Genomic DNA, 18448 nt, shown 5'->3' with positions numbered 1-18448 from the left:
ATAGTAAATTATTTTTTGAGAGTGAATTTTGCTGTCACCCTAGCTAAAGTGTTGTCATAACTCACTGCAATCTCCAACTTCTTGGGGTCAAGCCATCCTGCTTTAGCTTTCCTGAGTTTTTCCTTTTAGTAGAAACAGGGTTTCACTCTTGCGCAGGTTGGGCATGATGTAATAGTAAATTACTAACCAAAATAATTATTAAAAATTCCTTTAAGTCTTCAGCAATTTTCCTTGGCACAGACCTAGAAACAATTTTTTTTTTTTTTTTTTGTAGAGACAGTCTCACTGTACCGCCCTCGGGTAGAGTGCCGTGGCGTCACACGGCTCACAGCAACTAGAGGTTGCTCACGGCAACCTCTAACTCTTGGGCTTATGCGATTCTTGCCTCAGCCTCCCGAGCAGCTGGGACTACAGGCGCCCGCCACAATGCCCGGCTATTTTTTTTGTTGTTGCAGTTTGGCCGGGGCTGGGTTTGAACCCGCCACCCTCGGCATGTGGGGCTGGCGCCCTACTCACTGGATAAGAATTGTGCCGCCCACAATTCTTATCCAGAATGGCTTAGAGTTTAACTGTAGCATTAAAAATCTTTGTGTATGTTGAGTTACTAACATGATCAAGATTCAAATAAATCTCCCAATTATACAAAAAAGAAAAAAAACACTTTATTTTCCACAAGAGCAATAGGAAAAATTAAATCATTTCCCACATATTGTTTTCTTAAAACAGAGCCTACAAGGACATATTCAGCACCAAATAAAAAACAAACAAAAAAAAGGTACAAACAGGCATAGAATATAATCTATAAAGCAAACATTTAGTATTGCACTTTGTTTTGCTAACATTTTGGATTTTACTTTTCCTAATTGAAAAATCAGGAATCTATCTTGAATACTGGAATACAACTGTGAACATCACATCTCATTTCAGGACTTGACCAATATTTAAGATGTATGATGCCTCTAAATAAGAGAGTAAAGAAATACTTTAATGGGGAAAATAAAACTTTATTTGATAAAGTTTTATAATTTTAAAATTTTATCACATTTCGTGATCCAGTGCCAATTATTAAAATATTGGTCATTCTTGTTTCAGGTTATCTGTGAGAATATATGGTATAAGTATTCCAATGCTATGCGTATCAACAATTGTTCCCTAGTCAGTTAGACGTAAGAAAAGACAAAAAAGAAAATGGATTTTCTGACACTCCCCCAAACAAACAAACAAAAAACCCCACCAAATGCCCTTTATGCCAAATATTCCATTAGCTTCTTGAGGGGGACATCCACAAAATGATTTAACAACAATAAAAAAATATTTTACCCCCATTTCCTTAGTATCTAGTATTAGGTTTGCTACGGGCGCCCAAACCCTTTCACTGAATCACTGAAAACGCGATTCATTTTTACAGTGGGCTTTCTTCACCCTGTCAGCATTTTTCAAACATGAATTGTCTTCCATGTTTTCTTAAAGGCCACTTATGGAAAAGCCTGTTTGTTCCGTAGGAAACTTTAAGACAGTGTGTAACAGGTCAAGCACCGAGCCAGGGTCACTGTGTTTTCAGCCACTTTATTAAAACTGTGGGGTTAAATGGCAGGATCGAGGTAACTCCCATTTTGCACGTATGCTGCAACATCAGAGATGCTGGTTTTCATTAAAAACGTCAGCTGAATTCCTTCTAAAACTAAAAAAAAATTCAGTACACTTGGTACCTTAGAAAATGCTGAAATGTTATCATGAATGCTGGTGTATGTTATGAGCCAAGTGTAAATTATCTTTAACATAAACTGTAATTTACTGATGTGATCATTCTATCTTATCTGTACTAAAAGTAAGGGATTTCTCATGTTTAGCAAGTTGTTTTTCAGGTAATGAAAAAAAGTATTTTCATTAAAAAAAAAAAAAACCCGACTGAACACAAAACAACGATCATAGCAAACTCTCTAGTATTTGCAGTTTTGAAGTTATACACTTTTGGAATAAAGTTGAATTTTTCGTGCTATGTCAAGCTTGTGCAAGATAGCAAATGCATAAATTGAGCTTTCTAGTCATAACCTCAGTATGTGTACTCCTGCTCATTAAAATACTTTGCACCAGCAAAAATGATTTCCAACATATGTATTTAGGAGGTAATTAAGTAACTCTGTATAAAAATAAATGCACTTTGCCCTCCTTTCCCCAGTGACTGGAAAAATTCCATACTCTTAAAATAATAATAAAAATAATAACTTTAAGAGCAGCAGCCCTTAACCCTTGCTGGTGCTTGCGGTGCTGCCTTTCTCTGCTCCATTCTCAGTTCTTCTAGCTTCTTCTTTATGTGATGATAAAAAGGGAATGTGGGTGGGTTATCACTTTTGTGTATGTCCCATTTCCAAATTTCCCTCCCCAAAAAGCCAACCAAATAAACAAACAATAACAACAACAACAAAAAAACAGTGCAACAAAACACAAATAGCATTCCAACAGTTTGGCAAGTGATGCGTTCACCTGAGATTAAGTGATTTTAGGCAGTCAGTAACAAAATGCTGCTTTGCTGTAATAGTAGAAAGGCAACAAATTCTGAAAAGAAACCAAGAAGGTATACAATCTTGACAAAGTCTCTTATTAGCTTCCTCCTCTTATCTCTTTTTTTCCCACATTATCTGTTGCGTTATCTACTACAGTAGGCTGCAAAACATACAGCAAAAAGGATTGGCTTGAAGGCATTTGATGTTTGTAAATAAATCCACAATAGGATCCAAGCTCAAGAGGTGATACATGATCAGCCTAGAAGGACAATTCTGAGTATGTGCATATGCAGGTAAAGTCCAGGCTATATTAAATTAAAAAAAAAAAAAAAATGTCAGTGCGTTTTTTTCATGTTTAAGTTTTTCAAAGCTTTCTTTTGTTCCTTGTTGTGCTGACCACAAACAAGTTTTAAAAGAGTATCAAGAGTCTGGCATAAATGGAAAAAAAAAAGCTGTAGTGACATTGAACCGCACAATGTAAGCATTGAGCATGTGCAAAATTTTCAAATCAAAAGAAGGAAATCATCCCTCTTTACAACGTGGTGTCTTGACACGTACAACCATAGGCTAAGAAGACTGCTCTTAGTATGTGCCAGTTTTAAAGGAGAAAAGCTTAGATCTTCAAGCATGTTGGAGCAGTCCCAGAATGTTGCTGTAGGCTTCTAAAGCATGATCACTGGTTATTTCACGTATTTGCCATTTTTCTGGGCAAAAACAATTCCACTTCCTCTGAAAACGTGTCTCCAAGATACTTCTCTGTCCTCAGCCGGAAGAGATACAGTTCAGAACCCACATGAACTTGATTCAACCAAGTGTTCCTTCAACGAGAGGGGCAGGATGGTCTATCATCTGATGACTGATCAGGATTTGGATCAATCTAGAAGAAAAAATTTACAAAGTTTTATTTGATGAGGTCCTAGAATGCAGCAAATGACTACGATTTTGCATACTATTCATAAAATATAACTAGAGCATATACAGCTTATTAGCAAATTCTATCCAATTATTCCCTTTTCATATCTGAAATGCTACTGGGGAGGAAAAGGTGTTGGTATTATTTATAAAGAACCTGATATTCAATTATTAGATTAATAAGATTTATAAACATATGTCTGAATTGTCCCCTGTTCCACAAAAGTTAACGGTGAAGATTTTCCTTCAGCATTTCGTAGCACTTAAGACTCCCATGCACACTGGAGAGCATCCTCACAGCAGTGATCTCATTTTGCAAAGTATCTCTTTCATCCCTCTACGAAAAAGCCAACTCATCTCTTCCCTTGGCTTTGAGGAGAATGAAACTGTGTAAATAATGTTCCTGCTATTTGTGTGAGGTAATAACTTATGGATATAAAACCCCAGAGAGGACCTAAAATTCAGTGTGTTATTAGGAAATGGTAATGCTGAGCCCAAAACACTCAAGACTTTGTACCACCTTCTTTACCTCTGGAGTGACTTTCATGCACACACACATTTAAGGAAAGTTGCTTCTCAGGTAGAAAGAGAATAGGCACAGAAAGACAAACTGTGGGTTTAACACATTTCTTTTACTGAAAGATCTTTTGGACAAGACCTATGCACTGGCATTTATATGTGGATCAACACAAACTGCCCCAGAAGCTTTAGGGTAAAACACATTTTTGAAGGAAGAAAGCCAAATAATTTTTAGTCAAATCACAACTTGAACCTATTTTAGGGTTTTAAAAGTTTTAAGTTATTTTAATTATCTTCAGTTTGTTTTGAAATAAGGCAGAATTTCATGACAAATTTCTTAAAAGGGAATTATACTTAGATTGCTATTCTTTTAGCCTTCTTTGATAGCCAGGAAGCAGCCTAAAAAAAAAAAAATCAACCCAGAAGTGACTGACTTAAGTGGCAGAACATTTTTAGCATCTAAGAGAAATTTTCATGAATTAGACAATGGAATAGGGGGCGGCGCCTGTGGCTCAAACGGTAAGGTGGTGGGGTCAAACCCGGCCCCAGCTGAACTGCAACTAAAAAAAAAAAAATAGCCCGGCGTTGTGGCGGGCGCCTGTCGTCCCAGCTATTTGGGAGGCTGAGGCAAGAGAATCGCTTAAGCCCAGGAGTTGGAGGTTGCTGTGAGCTGTGATGTCACAGCACTTTACCGAGGGCCATAAAGTGAGACTCTGTCTCTACAAAAAAAAAAAAAAAAAGAAAATGGAATAGGAAATATTATGTCTAATCAGGAATTTGCAAGAAGAGATTCTGAATATCCTAGAATCAATGAATGAACAGGAACTCACACTATCACATCCAGAGGAAAGCTGCCTTTCCCAGTATGTGAAGAAAAAAAAATGCAATTTGGTGAAGAATAAAATAACCTCCCCATGTCTAATTTGGCAGTAATATTTCACTATAAGACAGCTGGGTATACTAGAGTAACCAAAAGAAAAAGCTGATTATAGTAATTTTCAAAATTATTTTGGTATCAAAGCCAACTTCAAAACCCCTCAAGAAAGTGTATTATGGGCAAAAGTCACTCTGAAATATCCTAAAATGCTGGCTCCCTCCGCACAGCTTCCTATTTTACATATGCTGTTCTTCCTGGCTGTTATAGTCACTTTTCCAAGAAGCCCCACCTGACTCCCAAGATGTAATAAGCCATTCCTCAAACGAGGTATGTCCATCTATAATTGTGTAATATTTTGCTTCTTCGTTTGTTTTTCTCACTCGTCTGTGAGGTTCCCCTATGTAATGGCCACAGTTTAGTTGCAGTAAATGCTCAGTTATTATCAATATGGGATGAATAAAAATGGTCTCAACAATGCAGGAATATTATTTAAGACATTACTGCAAAAATGCTACTCTCCCATGACTGAGAATGTTAAAATATATAAGAATCAGAAAAGAATCCTAAGTAAAATAAATTCTAGCTAATCAGTACTTGCAAAATAAATGTTAATCCTTTTTGTTTGGAAACTGAGTCTCCTTCTGTTGCCCAGATTAGAGTGCAGTGGCTCACTGCAGCCTCCAACACCCGGCTTCGAGCTATTCTCCCATTGGGATCACAGGCATGAGCCATTGCAGTTCTTCCTATTGATGCTTGAATATATAAAATTCTTCCTTCAAAAAATGTAAATAATTCAACATGAAGTGTTAGATCACTGTCTTAATTTCCTGATAAGTGAAATAATACTTATTTCAAAGTCAGTAAATATTGACAACCATACTCTTAACTTTTAATATATTGTTCTATATTATTTGTTTTTCTGTTATTATTGTGATAATCAAGGTATGTTAAGTCTGTAATGCTGTTTCCCAAGAGAGCCAGCCCATTTCCTACTTGAGGAGCCAATGCTTACCTCTGAATAAAGAGGTGGAGGCAAGAACCGAAACTCCTGGATATATGCAAACAGTGGTCCTTGAAGAGCTCTCTCAAAGTCATCGCAAGCATTCACCGGTGCAAGATTGTTCCGCCTTTGTTCCTCTGTTACCACTTCTGCATAGCTGGGTGGTGCTGAAGGAAAAAGATACACGCAATTCGAACAGCATGTTCTTATGCATGTCAAAATACACAGAATAGTAGGTATTAAAAAGGAATGTCAAAGTAAAATAACAATCATTTGGTGATTAAAACTAATATGACACACAATCAAAATTTAACACTAAGGACACATCTAGTTTCTTTCTAGAAAGATACAAGTTTATCTTTATCGTTCCATAAGATCATAAACAAAATGTTTCCATAAAACATAAAAAACAAAATAATATGCTTTTTTTTTTGGGAGACAAGAGCCTCACTTTGTCACCCTTGGTAGAGTGCTGTGATGTCATAGCTCACAGCAACCTCAGACTCCTGGGCTCAAGCGATTGTCTTGCCTCAGCCTCCCAAGTAGCTGGGCGTGCAGGCATCTGCCACAACACTTGGCTATTTTTAGAGATGGGGTCTCACTTTAGCTCAGGCTGGTCTCAAACCTGTGAGCTCAGGGAATCTGACTGCCTTGGCCTCCCAAAGTATTAGGATTACAGGTACCAGGCCCAGCCTAATATTCTTAATAATAAGAGATTAAGCTTAGATATGCATTATCAAATTACCTTCAGGTCTTTCAGGAAGGGATAAACCAAGCCAGTTCATATTCATGCTACACTGACTGCTTACACTTGAGGTTCTGCTACCAAATGGATGTAAAGGAATGGTACCGATGACAAGTGGCAAATTAAGAAATAAATCCATAGCTCCAGGAATATCCACATACACCTAAACATTAAAAAGAGATAGTAAGTTTAGAATGGTATGATTTCCTTTTAAAAAACCAATACCCCATTTTAATGTTATGTGAGGCCCCTATTTACTTTTTTACTTATATACACGGACGTTTCTCTCTTATGTACAATACTGCATAGTACCTTTACATATAAGGTATTGCTACAGCTCAAATAGCATGTATGTTACTACATATATGTAGTATATATGTTTATGTATATTTATATTTGTCATTTTTTATGGAATATAAGAATGAAATCCTAGATGTAAGACAAAAGAAAATGTTCTCAAAACTCTAAGACTTAAAAAAAAAATCTCTTAAATCTACACATACCATTAGTGAATATTCCACACGGATGATACTACAGTCGAGGATAGAGGGAGAAACTGGTGGAATTTTCAGCAACTTGCCATTCCAAGTCTCTGTCTTTCCAGACGATAAGGATTCCCCACGCAAGTTAGCCACAAGCTGTTTTACTTCCTTCATTTTTCCTTTGGCATAGAAGGCCTGTGTTTGGTAAATGGCTGCCTTTGGCACTACCATTCGGGAAGAGCAGTTCTCAATCTCAGCAAATATCTGAATTGATTCACCTAGAAGAAGGAAAAATACGTAGATATATGTATCTACTGTTTAAACAACAAAAACAGATTGTAGAGTCTTAAAGCTAAAGTTAGAAAGTTCAACTAACTAGGGAGGCGCCTGTGGCTCAGTGAGTAGGGCGCCGGCCCCATATGCCGAGGGTGGCGGGTTCAAACCCAGCCCCGGCCAAACTGCAACAAAAAAATAGTCAGGCGTTATGGCGGGCGCCTGTAGTCCCAGCTGCTCGGGAGGCTGAGGCAAGAGAATCGCGTAAGCCCAAGAGTTAGAGGTTGCTGTGAGCCGTGTGACGCCACGGCACTCTACCGAGGGCAGTATAATGAGACTCTGTCTCTACAAAAAAAAAAAAAGAAAGTTCAACTAACTACATGGATAAAAAGCTGTCCTGGGAACAGAAAGTTAAGTGTCACATAAAAGAACTACTCATTTATAGTGGCTACTTAAGAAGAAGATTACACTCCAATTTGTGACAAGAAACTGGGTAAGTACCATTTATTACTACACCAAAGATTACTATATGAGGTTTATATTTAGCAGCAGTATTACATATTTATACATAAAAGCTACGTGAAGAAAATTTATATTTTGTGGGACTCTACCTCATACGTACCTGGGGTATAGCCCTTCCTTTCAATTTTGGCACTTAAGGATATTGGGCCTGAGGTACAGAACCAGCAACAGAGTGTCTTTTCTTTTGTGCCTGCTTGGGGTGACTGTAAAAAAAAAAAAAAAAAAAAAAATTAGAGAAAAAGATCAATGCATGAATTAGTATAACAGCAGAATATTTCAAAATACAATCCTAAATTCTTAGAGAATTTAAATTAAAAGTAGTTTTACTTTTTTCTATACCTAAATACACTTAAAGAAAATGGTTTCTGAATTATACCATTACTTTTGTCATTATATATTTCCATTCAATTAAGGGCTTGCTATCCTATAAACATATTTTTTTAGCCCACACTATTTACAAATACAGTAATTAAATACAAATCAAACAAAAAACCCCTTTCCACCATTCCATTTTAACTGCCTTAAAAAAAGGCAGCACAGAAAGCAACTTGGTCACATAATTCCAAACATGAACATCCTGGAGAATGTAAAAATTAGTACACAAAAAAGAAAACTGCTCAGTTTTAAGGTTAATTATTATTTGCTTTAAAGATCTTATCATTTGTTTAAAACAAAGTTCTGAAGTCAAATCTGAATTCCTCCCATATAAAAGATTAAAAAAAGATTCCTTTAAGAAAGGAATTAAGGGGTGGTGCCCGTGGCTCAAAGGAGTAGGGCACTGGCCCCATATGCTGCAGGTGGTGGGTTCAAACTCAGCCCCGCCAAAAACTGCAAAACAAAACAAACAAACAAACAAACAAAAACTGCAAAAAAAGAAAACCCCAAAAGGAATTAAGTTTTTTCATGAAACTAATGATTCCCCACTGTGTGACAACTATCCCTATTTTGGAACAATGAAATGCAATACAAATCTTAGAATGATATTTTCATGACAAGTGATAGTATCTTATAATATATGGTACTATTTCTTTCCACACAAGTCATCCAGGGACCAGATCTTTCTTTTGTTATTGCTGTCATATTCTCAGTAAGAGGTATTTCACACCATATACTGGTCTTACTTTTAAATTTACTTAAAGTAATTGAAGTATCAAAAGTAGGAGCATACTCTTCATTCATTTGTGTGGTCTTGATTATATTAAAAAATACATATGGAATGTTAAAATAAATCCATATTTTTAAATTATGAAGAGTACACAGTTCAGGTGATTAATCTTTAGTATTTATATGCCAAAAACAAAGAATGAAACACTTCATCAATTCTTACCAATAATGAAGGAGTGTTGATATCTATATGCTCAAAGACTGTAAATTCCTTCTTTAATTTTACTGGTAGAAGCCAAGGCCTGTGCAATTCGGCTTTCACCCAATAGCGCACACTGCCATGTCGGCCTTCGAATGAGGTAGCAAGTGGTCTGCATAGAATATAAAGGTCAATATATTAAACCTAAAGCCCTTTCTAAGAATTATATAGTAGGTTGGAATACGTTTTGATATATTTTGCTCTTTATGTACCAGTGAGGCATGAAACATAAAATTAAAAAAAAATTCCAAAGGGATAAGTTGTGGGGGAAAAAAACCCTTCTTTTCCAAATAACACACAATAGTCAAATGTAAGAATTTTATTTCAAGAAGCCAAAAGAATACAATCCCTTTAAACTGAGAAGTAGCTACTTTTAATGCTTGTGGCAAAATTATGAAAGTTTAATGAATAATTTTTGGAAAGGTCGTGAATTTAATTTAAAAATAAAGTTAAGAATGATTTCATTATTTCTATTGAGAAATTCTAGATACCGGTTAAACATTCAGACTAAATTCCCTACAGTGTTCTACTTCTCATTAGTTAGGAATTATTTTCTCTTTTTATAGCAACTAATTAAGGTCTAGAAGGGCTTAGAATAGTCATTACAGTTTCAGAAATTCCCCATTTTAAAAGTCTACTGAAATTCTGGAAAACTGCTTTTATACTTTCCAGTTTACTCATGGTCTAACTCTGTTTTGGCTGTTTCCTAATTTTCTAGGCTTAAAAAGAAAGAAATACTCTTCTTGATCTGTGTCAAGAGAATCAGAACTGTTTTTGAAGTCCTGTCAGATTTTGTCTAAACTCTTCTAGAGAATTTAATCTTTTCCCTAATTTAATTAGAAAAATACTCATTGTTCAGTTATAGAGTGCCAGCTTACAGAAATATAAGCACTGTTTTTTAATAAATGTTTTGCATTTTAGACTTCCACATTAATTTGTTTAGCACAAAGAAATGAAACTTTAAGTTTTATACTTGTCTTTTAGAATTTATGTTATATGACTTTGGTTTACAGACAGAACTTTAAAAAAATATTAAAAGACCTCTGAAAATACTCAGGCCTAATATTAGCCTTATTCTCTCCACAGACTTTATTATTTTTCTAGAAAGTGCTTGGGCATTATATTTAAAATGAAGTTCTCAATTCATATGGTAAATAGAATATTCTGAAAAATACTATTCATGACCTCAATATACATATAACACCTCAAATACTGTAGTTAACAAAGCCAAGTATAGAGATGTGTACATTTGGCTTGATAAATTCTTACATAACCCAAGTATATTCTCTAAACCAACCAGCAAAAGTGCCATTTTGCAGATTTTAATATCTGTTAAGAGGCATTATTTTAAAAAAAAAGTTTGCATAATTTCTCCCAACAATCTCTTACCCTAAAAATATACCATTTTTCTTTTTTCCTGTCTCTGGTGGATGTTTCCTTTTAAGTCCAAGCAATTAGTATCTCTTGTATGACCTTTGCACAAAGCTACTGAACTCTTTTTCAGAAGAAGAACATCATTTCTAAAGTCAGCATATTCCTAATTATTTTTACATTCTCAACTTACCACAGTTGGTTAGTATTAGTAGAAAAGGAAGAACTCTTTTCTGATAATAGCAACCGAGAGTAAACTTAAGTGCTTACCATTCGACTAGCACTCTCTGATTCATTCATGTTAAATGAAACACTATTTATATTATAAAAACCTCATCAACTTCAGGACAGAATACTATGACAATTGAGCCCGCTTTCTATAATTTTGCCATGAGAGATTAAAGAATAGCTTCTTATGTTTAATACATTGTTTTCCTCTAGCAAATTTCAGCAATGAAAGGTTTTTTTTAAAAACGCAAAAATATTTAGAATGTTTAATGTCAGAAGATGGCTTTGATCACAGGTTATCTATGAAAATATCTATTACTTATCAAACTCACGTCTGTGGAAGCTCGAAGCTGAATGCATATTCGTGCCTTCCTGAATGAATAGTGTTGAAGCCTTCTTCAGAATTATCATCTAAAACAAACAGAAAAACCAAAAAACTTGTTATTAAACATTTATCCACTCCCCACGGTGGCATAATTTAAAAGATGTTTGTGTAATAACTAAGGCCACAAGCTTTGGAGTCTATGAGATCTGAGTTCTAATTTTAACTTCATTTCCTCTGCATAAATAAAAATCCTGAGTCTTCTCCTGCCTTCTCTGTAAAATGGGGACAATGAATACTTTCAAACCATAGTTTTTTTTTTTTTTTAAATGGCAAATGACCCAAACTGCAAAGCGTCTGTGTCTAATATAGTATAAACTCAACAAAAATGGTTAAGGACTTTATAATGCATAACATGAAAACTATTCATGTCAACTATTAAAAAGACGTCAGTTTTGGGAGGAAATAATACTTATAACGTTAACAGAAAATACACATTACAATTCCAAAACCACTAGGAAACGTCATGTCAAATCAGATGGGAGTTTTTTTAAAAAGGCACATTGATTTTAATATCAAGTTTTATAGAAAAAAAAACAAAACAAAAAAACTTTTTGGACCTAAATCATCATGACACTCAGCTGGCCCTAGCAGTGACCCCTATGTCCACACATACCAAGCACACCTTAGGGAATTACAAGGGACAGGATCGCAAGGTGCCCACAGTCCAGGCAGCACCACTGCCCCTCATCTTTGAAGACACCAAGTCTGATTAGGTACTTTCCAGTAGCTAGAAAAAAACAGGCGACCTCTCGTTGTATAACCAATTTCTTTCGGCCAATCCATTAGTTTTGGAAGTGACATGAAAATAACACATCATCGAAAACGTGAGAGGGATTTCAGATCGGTAAAGCGGTTTTTAGCTTTCTGAGTAGATAATGTAACCACCCAAGAGTCTCACTCTGTTTTCTCGTGGAAACCTTCACAATTCGCCACCAGAGTGAGACAACCCGGTGCCATCCCTTAACTCTGCCCTCACCCAAGTACTGAATACGCTGCACACAACGTGATGCTCTGCACGGCGAACCAGATCCGTAAAGAGCACCCTGCGGCCCCGCTGTGACTTTTAAAGCACAGACTCGCTGCTGTCTCGCGGCCTCCCTGGCCCGTCGTGCAAATCCCCTGGGCGGAGTTGGGCGCCGCAAACTAGCTGCCGAGTAGGGGCCGTTTAAACGCGCTCCCCTCCACGGCGCCCAAAGTTTGCCTCCCTCTCCCTTTTTTCACTTCTCTCTCCCTTTTTGTGCCAGCTCAGCAGTCTCATTGAGGCGAGCGGCGGCGGCGCCGTGGTAAACAAGTGCCGGGCTGTCAATCAAGAACTAGACCGGAGCAGGAGAGGACCGGCCTAAACCGGCGCGAGCAGATCCCAGCCGGCCCGCCCGCGCGCCGCCGCTGCCCGCGCGCCCCGCTATACATACGGCATACGTCGCGCGGCGCTCGCGCCCGCGCCCGCGCAGCCTAGCCTGCTGGCCGGGGGCGGGGCCGGCGCGCCGCGGCGCTTCCGCTACACACGCCCCAGCCGGTGACCGGTTCTATCTGGCTCGGGCCACCCAGACACCTTCACAGTGGCGGCGAGGGAAACTGGGGCAAGCAGCGGGTGGGGTTGGGGCGGAGGCCCCGGGAAACAATGGGGGAGGGGGCAGGGGCCACTCGTCGAGGTGCCCCTGCAGATCCGATATTGATCTCTCCACTTTACTCCTCCGGGATAATCTTTGCTGTCTCTCCGCTCTGGGCAAATCGAGGTAGCCAGTTTGACGACTGGACAGGTAGGGACGCACCCAAGAGGAAAACGAGGGCTTACGGGGCCCCCGGATGCTTTCCAATCGGACAGCAGGAAAATGAGGTCCTGCTAGTCCCCCTCCCCACGTTCCCTGTACGAAGGGTTTTTAGTTAAAGTTGCGCCCAGGGATATGTGGCACCTGTAACCTGGCAGGAGCTTCTGCCCCCTACTCAGTTAAAACCTTGGTCATAAGTCAAAAGTTTCTCTAGCTGGCTGGAGAGGCGACAGAATGCAATTTGACAGGGCCCTGAGCGCCTGCAGACGCCCGGGAACCGGTGCTCTGGAGGGACCTTTACCGGCGCACGCCGGTTCCAAGCCTCGCCCCAGCCGGCGCAAGCCCACTCTCCCCACCCTCCCGCCTGTGCCCCGTCCAATCAGCGCCTGCCATCGCCTTAGCAACAGGCTAACAAACCCGGCTCCGCCTATCGCCGGCCGCCCGGGGCGGGGTCTCGGCTATCAGGCTAGTTTGAGAGCTCTCAGTTTTAAGTCATTGAAACTATTCCAGGCTGAAAGCTCGTCCACCCGTAACACAGGTGGGGGGGCATACCGTGGAGTGGGGGCACTTAGTTTTTGCTACCACGAAATCATAGTGCAATTGATAAAATTATGTTTGTCCTCACAACTCATTGTTATACTTTTCCTCCATTGCAAGTCTCAACTCCTTAAAGAAAACCCTTTTGTTTCTTCTCACCCGTTTTATAAAAGGCTGCAATGTCCAGAAAGGTACAAACTCATGTGTCTGCTTTTCCACAAATACTAGGACTGTCATTAGCTATTTCCATTTCCTATCAGTGTTAACGCCTGGAGGAATCAAGTAGAAATTATTTTAGGATGCAAAGTACCTATATATCTCTGAAAACCGTAAAAAGAAGTGATTTCGCTTTAGTAATTTTCAAAAATAGTGCATTAGAACTCTATACCTCAAAGTACCCTTCATTTCTCGTTTGACTTAGTTCAATTAGCACTTTCCCAGGATGTGTATTTTTAATATGAAAAAGAAGGTAAATTTTTGCCTCTATTCTTCTGAAAAATCGCCAACAACTGAACTAAATACTGCATTAAAAAGGTGAAGCACAAAAATTACATAACCAGTTTTAACATTATATTCTTCTTGGGCTAGGAATTAAGTCATCGCCACCACCTGACGAGTGTAACCAATCTGCTGAGAGCAGAAAGAGCGCCCCTCCTCACCACCCCCCAGAACTGGTCCGAAACAGGATTGAACCGCTTCTAACAAAGGGTGGAAACTTAGAAAAACAAGCTTAGAGTCTCCTATATTTCCACAATGTAACCATTTAAACAATAGGTTGGAAATCTCAAGACCCTTATTCTCTTTGACAAGCCTTTACCTCCCTCTTCTAACCAAAAATCAAATCCAGTGTGCCATATACTTTTCCATTCCATTTGACTGGCATGGGTTTCATTGAATGCACGTTCCAAAGTTAGACATGATGCTCGGGAAAGAAAACTACTGACCCCAAAAGGCTTCTAAAACTGACTTGATGTCTCCCATGATGATATATACTGTCTTTTAAACTAAAGAATGACTGATGCAAATTTCCAAAGGAATTGAGAAGAATAGGGAGAAAAAACACGTGGGGTGTTGATACCATATGTCAAAATAAGCCACAGAAACCCTTTATCAAAGAACAATGATTAGTTATTTAAAAGTCTTTTGCGTTTCCAAGTTAAAAATAAAATACACCCATTAAGCCTCTTAAAAATGTTATTTCATTTCTTCATTCAAGCTCAGTTTTAAGGTTGCAAAGGAAAAGGAAAAAAATCGAATGCTGGATTGCAGCTTTTAGTAATAAATTTGAATATATATTATTAAAATTATTGACTTGGATTTCAGCAGCATTTATAAGAAGTAAGGTGCAAACGGATTACAAGTGCGTGTGCCACAGACCAAGGTAGGTATAGAGGTAGTTGAATAAGTGCAGTTTGCAGACACTTTGCAGATGCCCGCATACATTACAGCTTAACACACGACGAACGTCAAGGAGAATCCAAATCTTCCAACTTTGCTAACCTTTATCATCTGCTGCCTTATGCTAGAGTAGAATCGCGTTGATTCAGAAAACTGAAAAGACACTTTTCCAAAGAAAATGAGTCTAATAATTTCTGAACAACGTAAAAACTTACCTCTTTCGTGCCCAATTAAGATGTCTTTATGGTTGAAATATTCTACTTCTTCAGTGTAGTTCTGGGTATAGGCAGTATTGGAGCCAGCGTTTCGAGATTCAGTCCAGCGTACTTTCGCATGTCCTCTTGCATGAATTTTAAGAGATTTTACTCTGATTTCCCCAGTAACTTCTAAATTCACCCTTCCTGAGACGGTATCCCCACTGGAATACACTGGGACATTGCTGTCATTGAGACAGTCAAAGCTTATTGTCAAACTCTTTACCTTTCCCAGCACCATGTTTATAACAAAATCTATAAAAATATAATGTAAGACAAAAAAGTCAAGATCGCATATAAAATGTGATCTTCGCTGAACACTGATCGATGTCTTTGCCGTGCAAAATGGTTGCAGGCAGGATCAGTGATTCTCTACAAATAGTTCATTGAGATTTCTTAAGAAGTCAGGGCAGCAGAGGCTGCTGCTCCGCGTTCCTGCTCGTCTCAGTGGTCTCCTTACAAAGACGGGCGGCTAGAGGCTGCCAGCTCACTTTAAGAGCAGCTTTGTGAAAAACAACCCCAGTGCGCACGCGCACGCCGCGACTGCTGTCCGCCCTCCCTGCGCGCCCCCTCCCGCGCGCGGCTCGCTCCCCGGCTCGCTCGCTCGCTCACGGTACAGTAGGTGTGGAGCCAGGAGCAGACTCCGGTGCTGCCGGGAGGCTGAACCTGACTTCTCTGCATTGTGGGCTTCTATTGGTAGGCAGGCTACCGTAAACCCTCGACGAGCTGCTGGAGCCCCTTACCGAGCACACTCTAATAGAAATATAATGGCAGAGGGGGCCGCGTGGGGACAAGGGCTGGGTGGGGAGCTGTTTGCAAAGCCAAGTAAGGGTAAACTGCAGAGTGACCAGCCCGAAGCGAGCCTTCCTAGCTGTGCAGGGCTTTGCCAACTGCCTGGATGGCAGGAGGAAAAAGTGATGTGTGGAGAACGATGGGGGAAGGGGAGAAACCGGTTGGGCAAGCGGCTAGTGGCTGAGCATAATCTAATGATTTCAAAAGAAAACGTAATAAAAAACGGACAAGAAATATGCATAGACAAGAGCATACTTGGCGTGGAATAAAAAAACAACAACAAAACAACAACCCAGCATTTTGTAGGCAGGGTGGAAATAAACTCAATCGAGGTCAAAGGAACCTTAGCAGAGACTACTGTGAAGAGCGAGGAGAGGCACGTATAACTTCCTCGGTAGGCTTTGGTTTCTCCTCCATGTCTTAAATAGACAGCACTGAAAACCTACCAAGTTATTTCCATCATGACGCCGGGTGTGTGTGTGTGTGTGTGTGTGTGGTGGGGGGTGGGGAAGCTTGACCACTTCCTCGAAGGATGATAAAGTCAGTTCAGACACCATCTACGTCTCGATTTGCAGGGTATGACATGATTACAACTCCTGTGTCCGGAGAAGTAAGAATAGAGTTCGGCCTAAAAATGTCCCACCTTATAAAAGGCAGTATGATATGGTAGTTTAGCTGACATATTTACAACAGGATCAGTATCTTAGAAGTTGGTGAAGCGCATGAGATTTTGTTTTTTTTTTAAAGCACGATTTGGTATTAAAAAAGGGGCTTAATTCTGTGAAGCTGTTATTTTAATTTTCGGCTGAGAACTTTCGACCATTTAACATACCTTGTTCTCCTGACACCTCTTGAAGATAGGTAGATTTCGCTTTTTATTGTGAATGTGTGGTTAAAAACAGCAGTGCTTCCGTCACGTCACACTGGAATTCCGAGTATACAGCGTAAACTCATCTAGATCATTGGCAACCAACAGAATTGCTTGTGAGAGAAATATAGAAAGAAAACATGGGAATTTGGAACTATATATGCATGAACAAAAATACTTTGGAAGATTTTTTGGCTACCCATATCTAAACATTTTAGATTCTTTTCCATAATTTATTTGACTAGATTAAGTCTGTGGGTCCAAATAAACGAAATTCATTGATCTTGCTTTTTTTTATTTTGGAAGAAACTATTATTTAGTTGAATTTTGGTTCATAAAGCAGTATCTTGGAGTTCCACAGCAATATATGGAGTCTAACTATGCAAACTATTTGGCAGGCCATTTATCTCAGAGTTTAGAATGTTTTTATTTATTTATTTATTTATTTATTTATTTATTTATTTATTTATTTATTTTCAGAGCTTAAAATTATGAATTTGTGTATTTGAGTGGGAAAAAGTCTTTTCTTTTCCTTCCTCTTGGTTGACACCTGGTGGAAATTTTAGGTAAGGTACCTGAGACCTTGGCTGGCATTGGTAACAGATACTACTTGTGTTTTTTCTCCACCTAGTGGTAAAAGTAGTGAATTTGCCAGCATGTCAACTTTGCTTCAGCATAAGGTCGATGATATTTATTAAGCATTTAAAAAGCAGTGAGCAAGGAACAGATTTAAAAGTGGAATACGCACCATGAATACATACACTTATTACAAATTTATGTTTAAAATTACTAAAGGTTATTTAACAAAAGCTGAATTTTTGGGAAATTTTAGTAAAATTTCTGCAATTTGGATATAAATTGTCTGAAAAAATAAGAAGTACTTAGTTAAATACATCAGAATTGCATTTAATAAAAAAGAATCCTAAGGAATTTATTTGTACTTTGGAAAATTGTTTTAAGACATTAAATGTTTTATTTCTGTCACTGTATACATAGTACACTGTAGCTTGTGTTTGAAACTTCAGGATTTTTTGAATTGTCTTTAGTATTTTTTCTCCTATTTTTATTTTCTTTGCTGTGTTTTCTTAAACACTTTGTTACCTGGAAAGTTATCAAGAAATTTTTATCTGCTGTGGCTTTTTTTTTTTTTTTTGCAGTTTTTGGCCGGGGCTGGGTTTGAACTCGTCACCTCCAGTATATGGGGCTGGGGCCCTACTCCTTTGAGCCACAGGCCCCGCCCTCTGCTGTGTTTTTTATTTTATATCTCATTCAGTTACCCTCCTTACTCCCTTTCTTCTCTTTAGATTTGATTACGACTATTTCTCAAGTGTCTAAACTTGCATTTATTTGCTTCACTTTATTTTTCTCCTATGATTTTATTCAAACTATGAAAATACCAGAAATAATGGACACTTCTAAATCTCTCCTTATCTTTTCATTTCTAAAACACATACACACATAAAACAAAAAAGCTCCATTATACCAAATTTTGAATGTTTTCTCTCATGACTTGCATGCTATCCCCTTTTCCAGACTCCCTGTCTAAATATCTACCATTTAGACAACTTGAAATGTTATACAGTAGCCAGTGTCTTGGGCTTCACAGCTTGTTTCACTGGGCCCTTCTTGTATTTTACATTAAATTTAAA

The 18448-nt window shown here is 38.5% G+C and overlaps 1 protein-coding gene across 4 annotated transcripts; it reads right to left on the bottom strand.

The window, feature by feature from the left end:
• Nucleotides 1-637: 637 nt before the first annotated feature.
• Nucleotides 638-15600, bottom strand: ARRDC3 (arrestin domain containing 3). Of its 4 annotated transcripts, none has more exons than XM_053586725.1 (8): nucleotides 15101-15600; nucleotides 11129-11207; nucleotides 9162-9309; nucleotides 7935-8037; nucleotides 7061-7317; nucleotides 6558-6720; nucleotides 5825-5979; nucleotides 638-3381 (listed from the first exon to the last, which is right to left on the bottom strand). In XM_053586725.1, exons 1-8 carry the CDS (start codon nucleotides 15378-15380, stop codon nucleotides 3325-3327), a joined length of 1242 nt encoding a protein of 413 aa, XP_053442700.1. In that variant the 5' UTR covers nucleotides 15381-15600; the 3' UTR covers nucleotides 638-3324. The 4 variants fall into 4 exon arrangements, 3 of the variants coding, with proteins under 3 accessions (XP_053442700.1, XP_053442702.1, XP_053442703.1); XM_053586727.1 differs by lacking the exon at nucleotides 15101-15600 and adding an exon at nucleotides 12158-12372; XM_053586728.1 differs by lacking the exon at nucleotides 15101-15600 and adding an exon at nucleotides 11804-12136.
• Nucleotides 15601-18448: the final 2848 nt, after the last annotated feature.

The sequence above is a fragment of the Nycticebus coucang genome, chromosome 1 (assembly GCF_027406575.1).
Source record: "Nycticebus coucang isolate mNycCou1 chromosome 1, mNycCou1.pri, whole genome shotgun sequence".
Classification (NCBI taxonomy): domain Eukaryota; kingdom Metazoa; phylum Chordata; class Mammalia; order Primates; family Lorisidae; genus Nycticebus; species Nycticebus coucang.
The sequence above is the reverse complement of the archived record's forward strand: the minus strand, read 5'-3'. Positions and strand labels throughout refer to the sequence as shown.